The sequence below is a fragment of the Cibotium barometz genome, chromosome 48 (assembly GCF_041138505.1).
Source record: "Cibotium barometz isolate CiBa-2024 chromosome 48, ASM4113850v1, whole genome shotgun sequence".
NCBI lineage: Eukaryota > Viridiplantae > Streptophyta > Polypodiopsida > Cyatheales > Cibotiaceae > Cibotium > Cibotium barometz.
This window is the reverse complement of record NC_141093.1, coordinates 40872094-40887194: the sequence shown is the minus strand read 5'-3', so window position 1 is coordinate 40887194 and position 15101 is coordinate 40872094. Positions and strand designations below refer to the sequence as shown.

General features: G+C 44.7%; 1 protein-coding gene across 4 annotated transcripts in view; it reads right to left on the bottom strand.

Moving 5' to 3' along the window:
• The window catches only part of LOC147611186 (DNA-directed RNA polymerase II protein), a 44355-nt gene that overhangs the window by 12932 nt on the left and 16322 nt on the right, over window positions 1-15101 (bottom strand). For 3 of the 4 annotated variants that reach the window (XM_086785848.1, XM_086785849.1, XM_086785847.1), the window contains exons 3-8: window positions 5688-5787; window positions 5488-5561; window positions 5322-5393; window positions 5156-5236; window positions 4860-4990; window positions 4441-4513 (exon numbers count right to left, since the gene is read on the bottom strand). In XM_086785848.1, the coding sequence (XP_086641974.1) occupies window positions 4441-4513; window positions 4860-4990; window positions 5156-5236; window positions 5322-5393; window positions 5488-5561; window positions 5688-5787 (531 nt within the window). The remainder of the gene's footprint in view (window positions 1-4440; window positions 4514-4859; window positions 4991-5155; window positions 5237-5321; window positions 5394-5487; window positions 5562-5687; window positions 5788-15101) is intronic. The other variant, XM_086785850.1, reaches the window with a different exon arrangement.

Below are 15101 nucleotides of genomic sequence, written 5' to 3'. Positions count from 1 at the left end.
AGATACACAGAATCACTGACATCACTGACATCATTCCAGAGGGAGACTCACAGCGCAGACTAGCACTGTTTCATGTGCAGGACAATGCACACCTGACCTTGGACTCATGTGCAGGACAATGCACACCTGACCTCGGACGACTGGGATGGAACCCTGGCTGACTCGTCCCGGACTGGGCTCACATGGGACCAATTAACCATCCTAGGTCCTGCAGCTTCTGTACAGATATGTCTACGTGGCATCCAAGTGCGGGATGCACGTGACATAGGTATACCTTGGGATCACTTTTGCTGGACCTCACTTCTCGATGCGGAAGGCGGCCGACGCTAGATTGACAAGGGGATATGCAGCCCTTGGCTCGCTAGAGAGGCAATGCTCACAGCAGATACAGTTTCACGAGCTGAGGACGAAGCTTTGGCTATTTGATACTCTAGTTACACCTGCACTACTGTATGGTGCTGTCACCATTTGGTCACCCAATTGGTCCACCCGTGCTTTCTTATCATGTATGTACATTGGATTGGTGTCCATGGCAGTTGTATATGCCGGGGATTGATGCCACTCATGTGATACTGTGGACTTGGCGTTCCGTTGGGACTTGTGCCTCCGTGTACATGCTCGGGAATGTTTGGTGGATTGGTGTTCCATTGGGTCTGGTACCTCGTGTACTTGCCTGGAGCACGTCTATTTTAGTATAGTCTCATGAACGGGGATTGCCCATACCAATGCTACATTGCATAGCGTCTTTATGTGCTTACTTGCAATTGAAATTGCATGTTGTTTTCATGCTTGCTTGACCAATGTGTAGTTCCGGGTAAGGGGACGCCTGCCAGCGAACCGTGCATGTGAAACTGTCTGCTGACATGGTTATGTGGCATGTGACAGGTGGTAACTATTGGTCATAAACCTAGCCTTAGAAGTTAGCACTAATTTATAAGTGAGTGTGTACACACTTCATTAAGTTTTGGGTGACCAAAACTCACTTAAATTATGACCAGCCCGGTGTTCACACACACTAATGTCCCGAGGTGGACATAACCCAATGTCCACCGCCCATTCCTTATCCCCTTTGTACAAAGGGCCTTTGTACAAAGAGAGTAACCAGCCATGTGTCCACTCTAGCTTGCTCCACAAAGCACCTGCCTGCCACCTACACTGGACAACTCACCACCTCACTCTTCCTCCTCTCTCTAGAGATGGGCGCCTCCTTCATGAGGGCTGTTCGGTTGCATTTTCTGCACTTTCTTCTTCCCAACTCCATTTCCAAGCTTGCTAAGGTGTTTCACAAGCTTCCAAGAGTGTTTCCGGATACTAATCACTCTCCTACACACTCCCAATGACTGAAATTCAGCAAAACAACTCTCTTTATTGCTATAATTTCTGGTCTTTTTGCTGAAAACCCTAATTTCAGCCCTCCTTTCTCAAGTTGAACCATAGGGGAAGCTTTCCCAAGGTTCCCTTCATCCTCTTGAAGACTTTTGTCGCGAAGAAATGCGACAAATTGAAGATCTCATCGCTCCAAGGACTTCCATCGCGAAGACTTCCGCTGTCATCGACTCTACTTACAATTAGTAAGCTTTAATGCTTAAATATGGAAGCAAGTAGCATGAGGGAGGATCCGGATTACAAGATCACATACCCTATGTAGTGTTCTCTTGTCCTACGTGCTCTCTTGTAGATTGTTGCTACCATGTGTTGGTGGAACAATAGAGAGCAGATGGTAGGGAACATGGGCACTTGAGAGGGTAGTGTGGGTTGCAAGTCTACATCAACAACCACTTGTTTGCAATACTGTATTCATATGCATTGGTATGGAAATCTCGTCAGAAACGCCCATGACACTATGTACTTGATTCTCTCGAGATCAGGGGTCGGCCGTTCCGGCTCATTGTGTCTCTCTTGTCAATTAAGCAATTTACTTCTTGTACTTGAGCAAGTGTCCATCAAATCTTAGTGTATTTAAGTGTACTGATTAGCATTGTGTTCAACCAAGTTACAAGTGCCCCTATCTGGGGTCCTAGCTTATACCACAAGAGGAGACAGAGGAGAGAGCTGGCCGAGACAGATACAGAGGAGATATATGATGGGTGGAAGCCTATGGAGAGGCCCCTAGTGGGCGATGATCTCACGCATGATTAGGAGTAAGCCATCAGTGCCACATGAGATTGTGCGGGCTGAGATGGGGGCTGCACCGATAGTGATAGAGACTCTACTCCAGACAGTGACATACTGGCATAGGCTATGGGAGCTTCCACTTGATAGATACCCCCGGCTAGCCCCGGAGTCCTCGAGACAGTTGACACTTGAGGGAGATACAGAGTGCTGGTATGCACAAGTAGGCACTTGGTTTGGCATGCACGGTATGCAGATGGAGGCACACCCCCCTTCCAATATAGCATAGATGCCCTGTCATTTGCTCTTAGCCGCACAGAGCAGAACAGGGTTATCAGGAAGGACATGGAGTTCACCTAGTCGTCCACTGGGGACGAAGATGGCCTTCTACAGAGATCACCTCCTATGCCTGACAGAGGATGGGTTCATCATCCGTCCACGCTACATGGACATACACCTATCCTTTGGGGTGAGATGTGCGATCGGCCAGATCCGCACCTCGTCCCACCAGCTGAGAGTGGAGACTGCCAGATATGGGCCTAGGGCGGCCACACCAGAGTACAGGATATGCCAGCTCTGTCACACAGAGCCCGAGACAAAGGACCATTACATATACTGATGCCCTGTATACTATGAGATTCGGGGGAGGTTCCACTGCCTCTTCCGAGCTGGGTTCGGACCACTTTCCAGGATCATGGACTTCCCGGATCAGAGATGCCTATGACTTTTTCTTCTAGAGCTCCGTAGACACATGGAGTCCTTAGTGAGATCCAGATTAGCTGTACTTGCTCGAGGACCAGCACAAAGAGCTCTCACCGACTTCTTCCATACCAGCACTCCGAGGGCCGATCCACCCATCATACCCAAACCACAGGCTAGTGTAGGAGCTCGGCCGAGAGGTGTGACGCTCGACAGAGCCACTGTGTTATGTAGAGCTCGACGCCCTAGACCCCATGGCCCTCGCCCACGGCCACGCCACCACAGGAGGATCCGGGCCATCATCTCCCATCATCGTAGGACCTTCTCGTGCCAGCTCAGTTTTACCAACTTGAGCACCATGTCACAGCCGCCCATGAGGGATGTATTAGGGTGATATGAGAGCTCTCTGCTCATGTACCTAGATCAGATTTTAAAGTTCTAGATTTTTGCTATCTTTCTTTATTACTATTCTGTACCCAGGATGATGTACCTCACGCATATGATGTAACCTTTTGGTCTCATAGGTCATTTTGGCCTTTTGAAGACGTTAATACAACATTCTCTCTCTCTCTCTCTCTCTCTCTCTCTCTCTCTCTCTCTCTCTCTCTCTCTCTCTCTCTCTACACTCTAGATTGTCCATTTTTGGATCTCACCCACTCAGAGCAAACCGCGTGATCAGGATGGATATCATCAAAGTGGACACAGAGAGGACATGGACTAGCCCCCTTGAGCCCTTGGGCACGAAAATGGCTCATTATAAGAGCCATTTTCTACACCTCTCACCGGATGATTTTATCAACCGCCCGGCGTACATGGATGTACACCTATCACATGGGATACGTTGTGCCATTGGACAGATCCGGACCTCATCACACCAACTCCGGATTGAGACAGGGCGATATGTGCATCAGATCTTGGATGACCGCATTTGTCAGCTATGCTACCAGGAGGTAGCGACAGAGGAACACTACATTTGCCGATGTACAATGAGATCCGAGGGAGATATCACTGCCTCTTCCGAGAGGGTTTTGGGCCGTTACGCAGGGTCATGGAGTTTGAGGATCAGAGATGCCTAGGATTGTTTCTACTTGAGCTCAGGAGACACAGAGAGACCCTCTTGGCAGACAGGAGGCCGAGCCATGATGTACCTAGACAGAGGACCCTGACAGATTTCTTCAACACCAACACTAGCAACCCAGCCCACACACCTCCTGATACCTCCTCCATTGGGCCATCAGGGCATCGACCACGCTCCCAAGGAGTCACCACTGATAGAGCAGTTATCTTATGTCATGCTCGTTGGCCACGCCCACAGGCTCCAGACCACGGCATCCTCACCATCGCCAGATTAGAGCCATTATTGCTCAGCATCGGAGGCGCCCACCTCGCTTCTACGACCTCTCCATTCTAGACAGCCCCATGGCGGAGATACTTGATCTAAGGAGAGGACAACACTTCAACTGATCAGCATACATGGATCTACCTGATATACATTTTTCAGTATTTTCCAGTATTTTCTATTCAGTATCATCTCTCTCTCTCTCTCTCTCTCTCTCTGCACGTCAAGGCATGCATGCATGTGTGGCAGGAATTACATGTGCATGCTTAGGGTAAGAGAAAATGCCATACCCTAATACAAGCATTATGAAGTAAAGGAGCAGAAATATAGTGAGCTGCAAGGTACAATAGCTGAAGCATGTATCTGCAAGCAAAAACACCAAACTAATTTTTATCCTTGAGGTCCAACATATTACACATAATAAATAGAGTATCATCACCAACCATGAAATGCACTGTTGAATTAGACAATACGTATCAGCTTAAATACTATTTTGGTACTCTTAAGTCCCAAAAGGACTCTCTGACAACTTGCCATTCAAACACTACACAACTAAACAACAAAAGAGAAATGCCAAAGGCTTTTACTGCATAGATTCTCTAAAAGCGGCAACACACAAAAGAAGCATGCAATTTGTTTCAAAATAAAAGAAAAAACATCCATTGTAGGAGGAACCTTTGCATATCTTTTTTTAAGCAAAGAAACTTACCCTAATGATGCTCCCAATTCTTGTTTTGGGACTGAATGAGGATCATCACCGACCGGTAGACGTGCACCGCAAATGGTCCAAAATTGTGAGGCACTCAAACCCTCCCTGTAACCTCCTACACTGGAAGAGGACTAACCCCAACCAAACGACTATAATCAAAACATTGACAACACACATAGAGACCCCTCGTTGTAGGATTGACTCGTTACTCTATACAAAAAAAAGTCCACTTTGAATCTTACTATTGGTTTACCTAACCTTCTAAGATAGAAAGGGTCCCAACTTCAGAGACTTACCATGAACTTCAGAGGAAAAACCTTGCAAAGTTGACGAAAAACAAATCTCCTCCTCTGGTGAAGCTCTGAAGAAATGCTTGTCTACAAGCAAAACACGTTGTGTTCAAAGTAAAAAATAGGAACCAAGTTACTGTTACACATACATTGAACAGCTTTAGAATCTTACAAGTCGTAAATTATGAGTGCGAACAAGATCTGGTTGATGTTGGCCCAGCTGCTCCACCTGTTTTTTTGCCAACTGGACTAGAACAAAAAAAAATGGGTCAAAATGTTGAGATACGTACTCCTTTAAAATCCAGTCATTCAACCACGCCTCAAAATAAAGTGTGAACCTGTGCCGATGCCACAGCCAGAAAATGTGACTGTGCATCTAAATCACGTTGCTTATCAATCAGCTCCTCTTTTCCTGAGCAGAACAGCCAGGCCATAAATTAGTAACAAGCGTCTTGAGACCCGCAGACAACAAACTAATCTAACCAATGCAATCTGTTTTTTGTTCACTTTTGCCCAATGAAGCAGCCTGAGTGCATACCCTTTCGAAGCTCATTTTCAGACTCCTGCAATCTCTCCTTGAGTTTGACCATATTATCTTTCTGTATGATACTCCAATAATGCTGTTGATCTGCTTCATGCTGAAATTTGCAACTAATGAGAAGCCTTTACAATTTGAAAACCAGGAATGTTCATGCTTTAGGTGTCTTCACCTTGTCATTCTCATCATGCTCTATATATGCATCTAGCCAAGGGATCTACCATGATTACTTATCTCAAGCACTAATTACTTGCTGCAACAAGTAAACTCGCACTAAGTGCTTAACAAGTAAACCACAATTGGAGTTACATTCACCGCTACGCAAGCTCTTCTTTAGGAGTCATTGTTCAAGGCATCAATGTGACAGCATTTATAAAGAGATTCTCAAAGACAGCTTCCTGACTTAGCCCTCCCCATGTACAAAAACGATTCGACCAAGCCCCGTCACATGAATCAGGCCATAGATGCATGTGTCATGACTACTGAGGTCATGTACAAGGTAGATGAGAAAATGACCACTGTATTTAATTAAGGGACAAGGTCATTGAACAATGGTAAGATCGGGGTATGCACCCAGGTTAAAATGCAGGGATATGATGGGAATGTCAACCTATGAGAATGAGCAGACAAGAACAATCTGCCAGAAACCTTGGTTGTCAGGTGGGCGTTGACATCTCCCCTGCACAACAGTTTGCTCCAGTGCTCTTAAGCATTAAAAGCAAACTTCATCACTAGAGCAGGAGGAAGCTCGACTTGGCCTCTAGAGCTTTGGTGGTTAACCAAGTTTTGCTAGCCACCTCTTGGTTTATTGCTTCGTGTTGGATTTTTCATAAGGGCTGCATTGGCCAGCTTCGTCGCCTTATTCGGAACTTTCTTTGGTCAGGGCTTGATGGAAATGCACACACCAGGGCCAGAGTTCCTTGGGAAACCATTATCAGGCCTCAACAACAAGGGGGATTGAATATCATTGACCCCGAGGTGCAATGTAAGGCTTTGCTCTGTAAGCTTGTTGTTAGGGGCTTTCTTCTAGGCACTGAGCCGTGGAAGGAATTTCTCATGCAGCAGAGACTTTCTCCTACAGCAGATCACAAAGTGTGTACCTATTCGCGTAGGTGACTGGACTCTCAGCTCACGCTTTATCTTTTTAGATGCAGTTCACCGCTCCCCTTCGTCCCCACTAGTTAGATCCCTCCTACGGGCCTGGGACTGCCTGAGGAGTTTTTTGGTACACATCCCCCCGCGTTCAGCGGAGGAAGCTAACCGGCAGCCCATTCTGTGGAATGATTTGATCTTAGATGCGCATGGTAGGCCTTTTGGGGCACCTATGCATGTTCTCTGGGCTGGCTGGGAGACCCAATGCCCCACAGTGCTGGCTTGGACGAGGTTTCAGAGCCTTACCGAGGTGCAGAGATTGGATATCATGCAGCATTTGAGAGGTTCTAGCCGGAGGATTGCACAGATTGATGCAGCCATTCCCAACCACTGGATTACTAGATCTTTTTTGGAAGGTCGTCATCATTCTTGGTTTGGGGTTTTCTCTAGGACAGGTGTTCCTCTTCAAGTTATGGGTATCTCCTTGCCTAGGGAGGATGATGTACCAGTCTTTTTTTATGTACAGGATGGATCGCAACTAGAGAGATGTGACCTTATTGAGCGCCCCCAGATTCAAAAAACTCAGAGTTGTTGGCAGGTTAGGGAAGCACATCTTTGTTGACACCGCCCCTCCCCCCCTCCCCCCCAAGGATGATCACAAAGAGTGTTAGCCTTTGGTTGTAGCCCTATCAGCCATTTGCCTTGGAACCCCGGTGAGTGGGAGTGGAAGGATGCTTGTAATCCTTTGAAAAGCATACCTTTTTTCAGTTATACGGTGCGAAATGCTAGACATCTTATCTTGGGACACATTCAGAGTGTCCCTACTCTTAGACCCCATTGGGAGTCTTATGGCATTTCGATTGACATTTAAAGGGCATTTTGGCGGAGATTGTGGCACTCTTATAGGAAGCCACAAATTTCCTCCTTTATCTGGGTTTCCCTTCACGGTGGTCTGGCCACCAATCAGTGAAGGTCTATTAGTGGTGCTTGCCCAACATGCCCTAGATGTGCAGGAGTTTCGGAGTCAGTTTACCATTGTTTATGGGAATGCAGGGAAGCACAGAGGGTTTGGTCTGCGATTGCACACCTCTTTGGTAGGATTAAGAGGGATGCTATCATTTCTTTTGGTTCTATCATTTGGTTGACACATTCTGGGCCTCAGCTGAGGTTCGTGGGGACTGACAAGAGCTTGGCCATTATGGTTAGGCAAGGAGTTGCTCCGCACTGTTGTGTTCAGGATTTGCCACTTTCACACTTTGTCCCTCCGGAAGAGGTTAGACAGTTCTTGGGAGATTATTGCTAGCATCTCAGCCTGGAATATCTGGAAGGCTAGATGCACTGAGGCCATTGAGGGTACTCCCGTTCTTGTTTCTCAATGTCTTTGCACGATTTGGAGTGATATTATTCACACCATTATGGCTACCTGGGTCAGAATCCAGGGATCTTCGAGGGCTGTGGAGAGGAAGCGCGCCCAGTTTCTGAGAGTGTGGGACATTGGTATCTTTTTCACATCCTCTCATTCGGGACCCTTTTGGCAGCACAAGGCTCGTGATTGGTTGAGATCTCCACCTTGCTTGGTGTGAAATCTCCATTTTGTAAAAATTTTCATACTTAATAGAAGTCTCCTTTCTGGAAAAAAAAAAGTGTATGGGAGAACTTAAAGAGTTTGCCTACAACAACACAGTTCATGCCTCCATGAGAAAGACCCCATTTGAGATTATTTATGGTAAAGTGGTCTTGCCACCCATCCTTCGTACAAAGGATGAGATTTTTGCAACTGATGAGTATGTGCGTGACTTGGATGTAGCCTTTGCTCAGGTGCGGACAGCTATTGCAAGGTCACAAGACAAGCATAAGAGGGCTACCAACAACATGCAAGTCAAGGAAGGTGATTAGGTATTGCTGAAATTTGAGAAAGCTAGGCTTCGGAAGAGACCAGGACGAGAGGGATCATATCCAAAGCTTTCTACACGATATTATGGACCCTTCAAAGTGGTTGACAAGATCAATGAAGTGTCCTACAGGCTTGCTTTACCCAGTCATTGGAAGTTTCACAATGCTTTTCACGTGAGTCTTTTGCGGAAGCATGTGGGGCTAGATCCAAAAGAGCCTGTCACAAAAGATCTGCCTGAGATTGATGAGATTCAGGAGATCCTTCAGCTAGAGTAGATTGTATTTCACAAGGAGAGAAAGTTAACACATGGAAAGCTTTCCAGGAGATACCTTGTGAAATTTAAAAATTATTTGCCAATTGATGCAAAGTGAGTAGACGAGGATTATTTTGCTGACTATCCTCAGCTTTTGCAGGCATATCTTGAGGCTTTTCAGTTGAGGACAACTGTTTAGAAGCCCGAGGGGATGTCACCATTTGGTCCATCTCCATTTCTGGAGCCACTTCTATGGGACTGTCACTCCATAGAGCGGCCAGATTTGTGCCATGTTCACATGGGACTAGGCCAGTGTCCCATGTGAAAGGGCCAGTCTTTTGGTGTCACATGGATGGGAGCCACATTAGTGCCACCCATGTCTGACCAGTACTGCGTCACATGGACGAGAACCAGTTTTGTGCCACCTGTGTGTGACCTGCTTCGTGCTGTATGGACGGAAGCCTATTGGTGCCACCCGTGTACGACTAACCTATGGGATTGTCACTTCATAGGAAGACCAGGACATATATTTATATTCATATTTCTATCGCACCAGTTTTGTGCCTGACAGGAACTTTTTGTACAAGTTTCATGAAAGAGAGATTTTGTCCATTACATGTGCACATGCATTTATGACTGCATGCATAAACTTGTTTTCGCATGAATTGTTTGCGTGTGTTTGCCTATTTTGCCGTGCCAATACAATGGATGGGGACGCCCCCAGTGTACCGTGGAGTGCTGCTTGCTGACACATTGGTGTGGAGTGTGAACAAGTGGTTAAGTATTACCATTTTGGCCCTTTTAAAATGTGAAATCCATAAGTTATGGTTAACTTTAATATTTATAAGCTAATGTGTTCACACATTTAAAAGAAGGACCGGACATTTTCTAGTGTGGGTGCCCATAGTATTAAACATGTATTAAGGTTTTATAACCTTTGAAAAAGGTTTTGCATGAGACATTTTAGTATTATTTCCCATGTGGGTGGCTGGCTGCACTCTCTCTCCATCGCCTATTTCCCAAAAGGCTGAATTCTGTTCTATACCCGCCTCCCAGCTGCTGCCCGCCTATTGTACTTGCCCTGTACCTGCTGCTGCTGATTTCTCACGTGTTGAATCTGCTGTACCTGCTGCTGTTGATTTCCCACATGGTGAATCTACTTTACCTGCTGCAAGTACTGTACCTGCTGCTGCTGATTACACATGTGCTGAATCTGTTGTACCTGCTGCAAGTACTGTACCTTGTACCTGCTGCAAGTACTATACCTACTATACCTTGTACTTGGCTGATTTGTACCTGCTGCAAGTACTGTACCTATTACCTGTTGTACCAGATTGTACTTGCTATACCAGGCTCATGTTTCTTATTTGTGTAAATCTAAAATTTGTTAAATTAAGTTCAGAGATTTCTTTAAGTTTTGTGCAAGACAAGAACAAAGCATGTTTATGATGACCATGCTCAGGAAGCTTTCCTAGTGTGGTTAGTTTTTCCCTGTATGGTGGTGCCAACCGCGCCCTCATAACTTCTGAGAGCCAGTGAAGGTTAGACACACTAGGAAATCTGGGAGCAAAGCTTATCTGGGAGAACCACGCAATGTTCCCTCCGCGGTGTACCCCTTTGCCTGTGTTAGTACGGGCGTGCCTGTTGGTGCACGGTCCCAGAAGACCAATGAAAGGCAGGTGTGCACCCAGTGAAGGGGGGAGTGTGCTTGTGATTTGGGACTTCTTCGACTGTCCAGCCTTCATCGACAAGAACCCAATTTGTTTGAATTGTATGCACTCCATGTGAGGAGAAATCTGGCCTATTGGCCCGTGACACTTGTACATATAAATACTCCAAGAAATACAAATGTCTTGAGGGGAAGGCCGGCCCTTTCCGGCCCCAGTGCTGGTGTCAAGTGTTATTGGTCATTTTCAATTTTAATGTTGCTAATAATATCCATTGTTGATGTTAGTTAAGTGTTCTAAAAATGTGTATTTTGTCTTCCGATTTGTAGGCTTCCAATAGGAAGCGGTTACATCCAGACAGCATATCTTTGATTGCATGAGACTCAGAGAGGGGAAGTGCTTCACATGTGGGAGCAAAGATCACATGAAAGCTCAATGCCCCCAGAATCTCAAAAAGAATAATGCGCAAGATGCCAAACCGAGTATGAATGTTATACCCGATGTTCAAGATAACACTGCACATGAACCAAAGAGCAGAATCTTATGCAAAGCTTGGAGTAAGTTAAAGGATCAAACAGATTTATTCCTTTTTTATAATGCCTCAACGGATAACTTTATATCCATTCAGATGGTTGCTGCTCTTGGATTAAAGCCTGAGAACAGTGGCACCCAGTTCGCGCAGTCCAATTCGATCAAGCGGTTCGGTTCCAGTTCGGTCGAATCCAAGCAACCGTTTTTTTCGATCGTTTTTTTTTCCTTTTTTTTGGCCGTTTTTTGACCATTTTTCTCGCCGGTTCTTGGGCATTTTGGGGACCGTTTGAGACTTAAGCCTTTGCTTGCATCATGTATCATATATAATAGCCCCTCCCCCAACCCCATCCTCACAAGTGCTCATTGCTCAACCCTCCCCACACAAATGCTCATTACTCAAGATCAATCCTCTCCCTCGAGCTTTCCTTAAGGCTCAAGCCTCTCTCCCCTCTAGGCTCTCTCAAGCATCTCCCTCTTTCTCAAGCCTCCCCCTCCCTCTTCCTCTGTCTCTCTCTCCCTCTTCCTAGATTTCTATGTTTTGGGTAAGTTGTAACTTCTCTAAGTTTTGCATCTGTGCATGTGTGTATAACAATATATATTTACTATTTATATTTTTAAGTATTTTTTAAATGGACCGTACCTCCATCATATTTTTATTTTCAAAATTTAGTGGTGCGTTCCAAGACTGTATTTGAATGTACCATACCGAATCAAACTTTTCGTACCTGACAACTATGAGCCCGAGGAATTGGGCATGGACTTTCAAGCAAATGCTGCCTTTGAGAGCAAGGAAGTTAAGGTCACTCCCATCATTGGGAGCTTCGCATACAAATACAGGGATATTTGGATCATGAAGACTTCCTCGTGGCACCACTTACAGGATGTGATGTGATACTTGGGATGCCTTGGCATTATCGTTTGGATCCCAAGATTTTGCACAAAGAAAAGAAAGTTATGTTTACTCATAGGAGTAGGAAAGTTTGTATTGATGCGGATACTATTGGGAGTACCATACCCGTTGTAAGCTATATATCTATTTCAAAGGCAATAAAGAAATCAACTTGTTCTTACTTGGTCTTTGTACGTGATAATGTTAAGCATGATGCTGTAACTCCTATAGATCAAGATAAGATTGATTTCTTAAGTGAATATGCTAATTGTTTTACTGATTCACTACCAGGACAGTTACCCCCAGAGAGGCCAGAGGATCATTGTATTGATATAATCCCTGGGAGGTCTCCTCCTAACCGACCTCCTTATAAGGTAAGTGTTGTCCAACAAGAGGAAATCATGACTCAAGTAAATGATTTACTTGAGAAGGGGTTAATAAGGCCAAGTTCTTCGCATTATTGTTGTCCAGTTTTACTTGTGCAGAAAAAGGATGGGACATACAAAATGTGTGTTGATTATAGGGCCCTTAACAAGATTACTATCAAGAACAGGTTTCCGATTCCTCGAATCGATGATATTCTTGATAAACTTGAGGGAGCTGCTTGTTTCAGTCACATTGATCTTAAGAGTGGTTACATCAGATTCGAGTGGTACCTCAAGATGTACACAAAACGGCTTTTTGAACATCATTTGGATTATATGAGTATTTGGTTGTGCCATTTGGACTTACAAATGCTCCTGCCACTTTCAATAGAATGATGGACAGAATTTTTAGACCTCATCGCAAGTTCACAGGAACTTTCTTTGATGATATTATCATTTTTTCAAAGAGTGAGGTTGAGCATAAAGAGCATCTTGCCATTGTTTTTGAAGAGGTAAGGAAACATAAGCTTTTCATCAATGGAAAGAAGAGTGAATTCTTCTTGTCAAAAATTCACTATTTAGGACATATTGTTTCCAAGGATACGCATGGATCCCGATTCAAGCCATCAAGGATTGGCCAGACCTACAGAATGTGCATCAAGTTAGGAGCTTTATTGGTTTATGGTCTTATTATCGTCAATTTATTCGACACTTTGCTTTCTTAGCTTCACCATTACATGATCTAACGAAGAAGAAAGTAGCATTCCGTTGGTCAAAACCCGAAAAGACAGCTTTTCAGAAGTTGAAGGATGCCATCATATCAGGGCCAGTTTTTATTATTCCAAATTTGCATAGACCTTTTGTGGTCGAGTGTGATGCATGTGGAGATTGTTTGGGGGCTGTTTTGAACCAAGAGGGACATGTAGTGGCTTTTGAAAGCCGCCGCTGCAACATGCGGAATTGTATTTGCAGGTTTATGAGAAAGAGTTGTTAGCCGTTATTCATGCCCTTCAAACATGGAAGCATTATTTTTTGGGGACTGAATTTATGGTAAAAACAGACCACCAGAGTTTACGACACTTTCTTACACAGCCTAAACTCTCGAAAAAGCATCTAAGGTGGGCAAACTGCTTGTCCATGTTCCATTTTCAGATTTTGCATACCCCGAGCAAGAAGATTTTGGAGGCGGATGCTTTGTCACACAGGCCACAAGTGCATGCCGTAACTACCGCCTACCATCAGGACTTATCAAGGATGCGAGATATGTATGCTGGAGACACATATTTTCAGCTTATTTGGGCTGATTTGAATCATGGTACTGTTGTCCCATCTTATTCGATTAGAGATGGGTTTCTGATGATGCAGAATCGTATTTGTGTAGTGCGTGAATTACGCCAGAAGGTTATGGAAGAGTTTCATGCTCCAGCATATGCTGGTGGTCATCGTGGTATTCTGGCTACTACACATGCTTTGGAAAGATATTTCTTTTGGCTAGCTCTACACAGGGATATTGAAGCTTATGTGCGAAAGTGCATAGTGTGTCACAAAGTCAAGTTTGACAAACACAAGACACCGGCACATGGAAATGATGCTATATGGACTATTATAGATTGTTTTAGCAAACATGCACACTTTATTCCTGTGAGAAAAACAATCAAGCCAGAGCACATGGAAATGATGCTATATGGACTATTATAGATCGTTTTAGCAAACATGCACACTTTATTCCTGTGAGAAAAACAATCAAGCCAGAGCACATGGCAAAGTTATTCTTAGCTCAGATTTTCAAACATCATGGCATGCCCAAGTCAATTGTGGGGGATAGAGATCCTCGGACTATTATTTGATAATATGGGCACAAAGTTGAGTTTTTCATCAGCCTATCATCCTCAGAGAGATGGCCAAAGTAATTGCAAATTCAGTTGTACTTCACTTGCTCAAGTGTTATATATCTGAGCAGAAGTCAGATTGGGAAAAGTATTTTTCATTGGTTGAGTTTGCATACAATAACACAGTGCATTCTTCAACTAATAAGACTCCATTTGAGATAGTCTATGGCAAGGTGGTACTTCCACCTATTTTACGAACAAAAGATGAAATCTTTGCAGCAGATGAGTATGTCCGTGATTTGGATACTCCGTTTGCACAGGTTCGCACAGCCATAGAAAGATCTCAAGCTAAGCAGAAAAAGGCAGATGACAAACACACGTGAGAGGTGGTTTTCAAGGAAGGTGATTGGGTATCACTTAAGTTTGAGAAAGCATGTCTTCGGAAGCGACCAAGTAAGAAAGGCTGGTTTTCTAAGCTTTCAAACAAGTATTACGGCCCATTCCAAATTTTGCAGAAAATAAATGAAGTGGCATATAGATTGGTATTGCTTGATCACTGGAAAATACACAATGCCTTTCATGTCAGTTTGCGGAGGCCTTATGTGGGACCACCTCCTATGGAACCAGTTTTGGAAGAGCCACCACAAGTGGATGAACTTGAGGAGGTATTGTAACCTGAGCACATAGTTTTTCATAAAGAGCACAAGCATGCATGTCAAATCCCCATAGGATCTCCTCGTAGAATGCTCCTGGTACAAGACTCGAAACCTGCAAACAAACCAAACAAACATGACAGGGATGCAGCCTTGACTCACCTCCCAACCTTGACAACCGTGGGCAAGCCCACAAGTCTTGGCTATCCCCACCGAGCCACGAGCTCAGCTAACTAGTTGG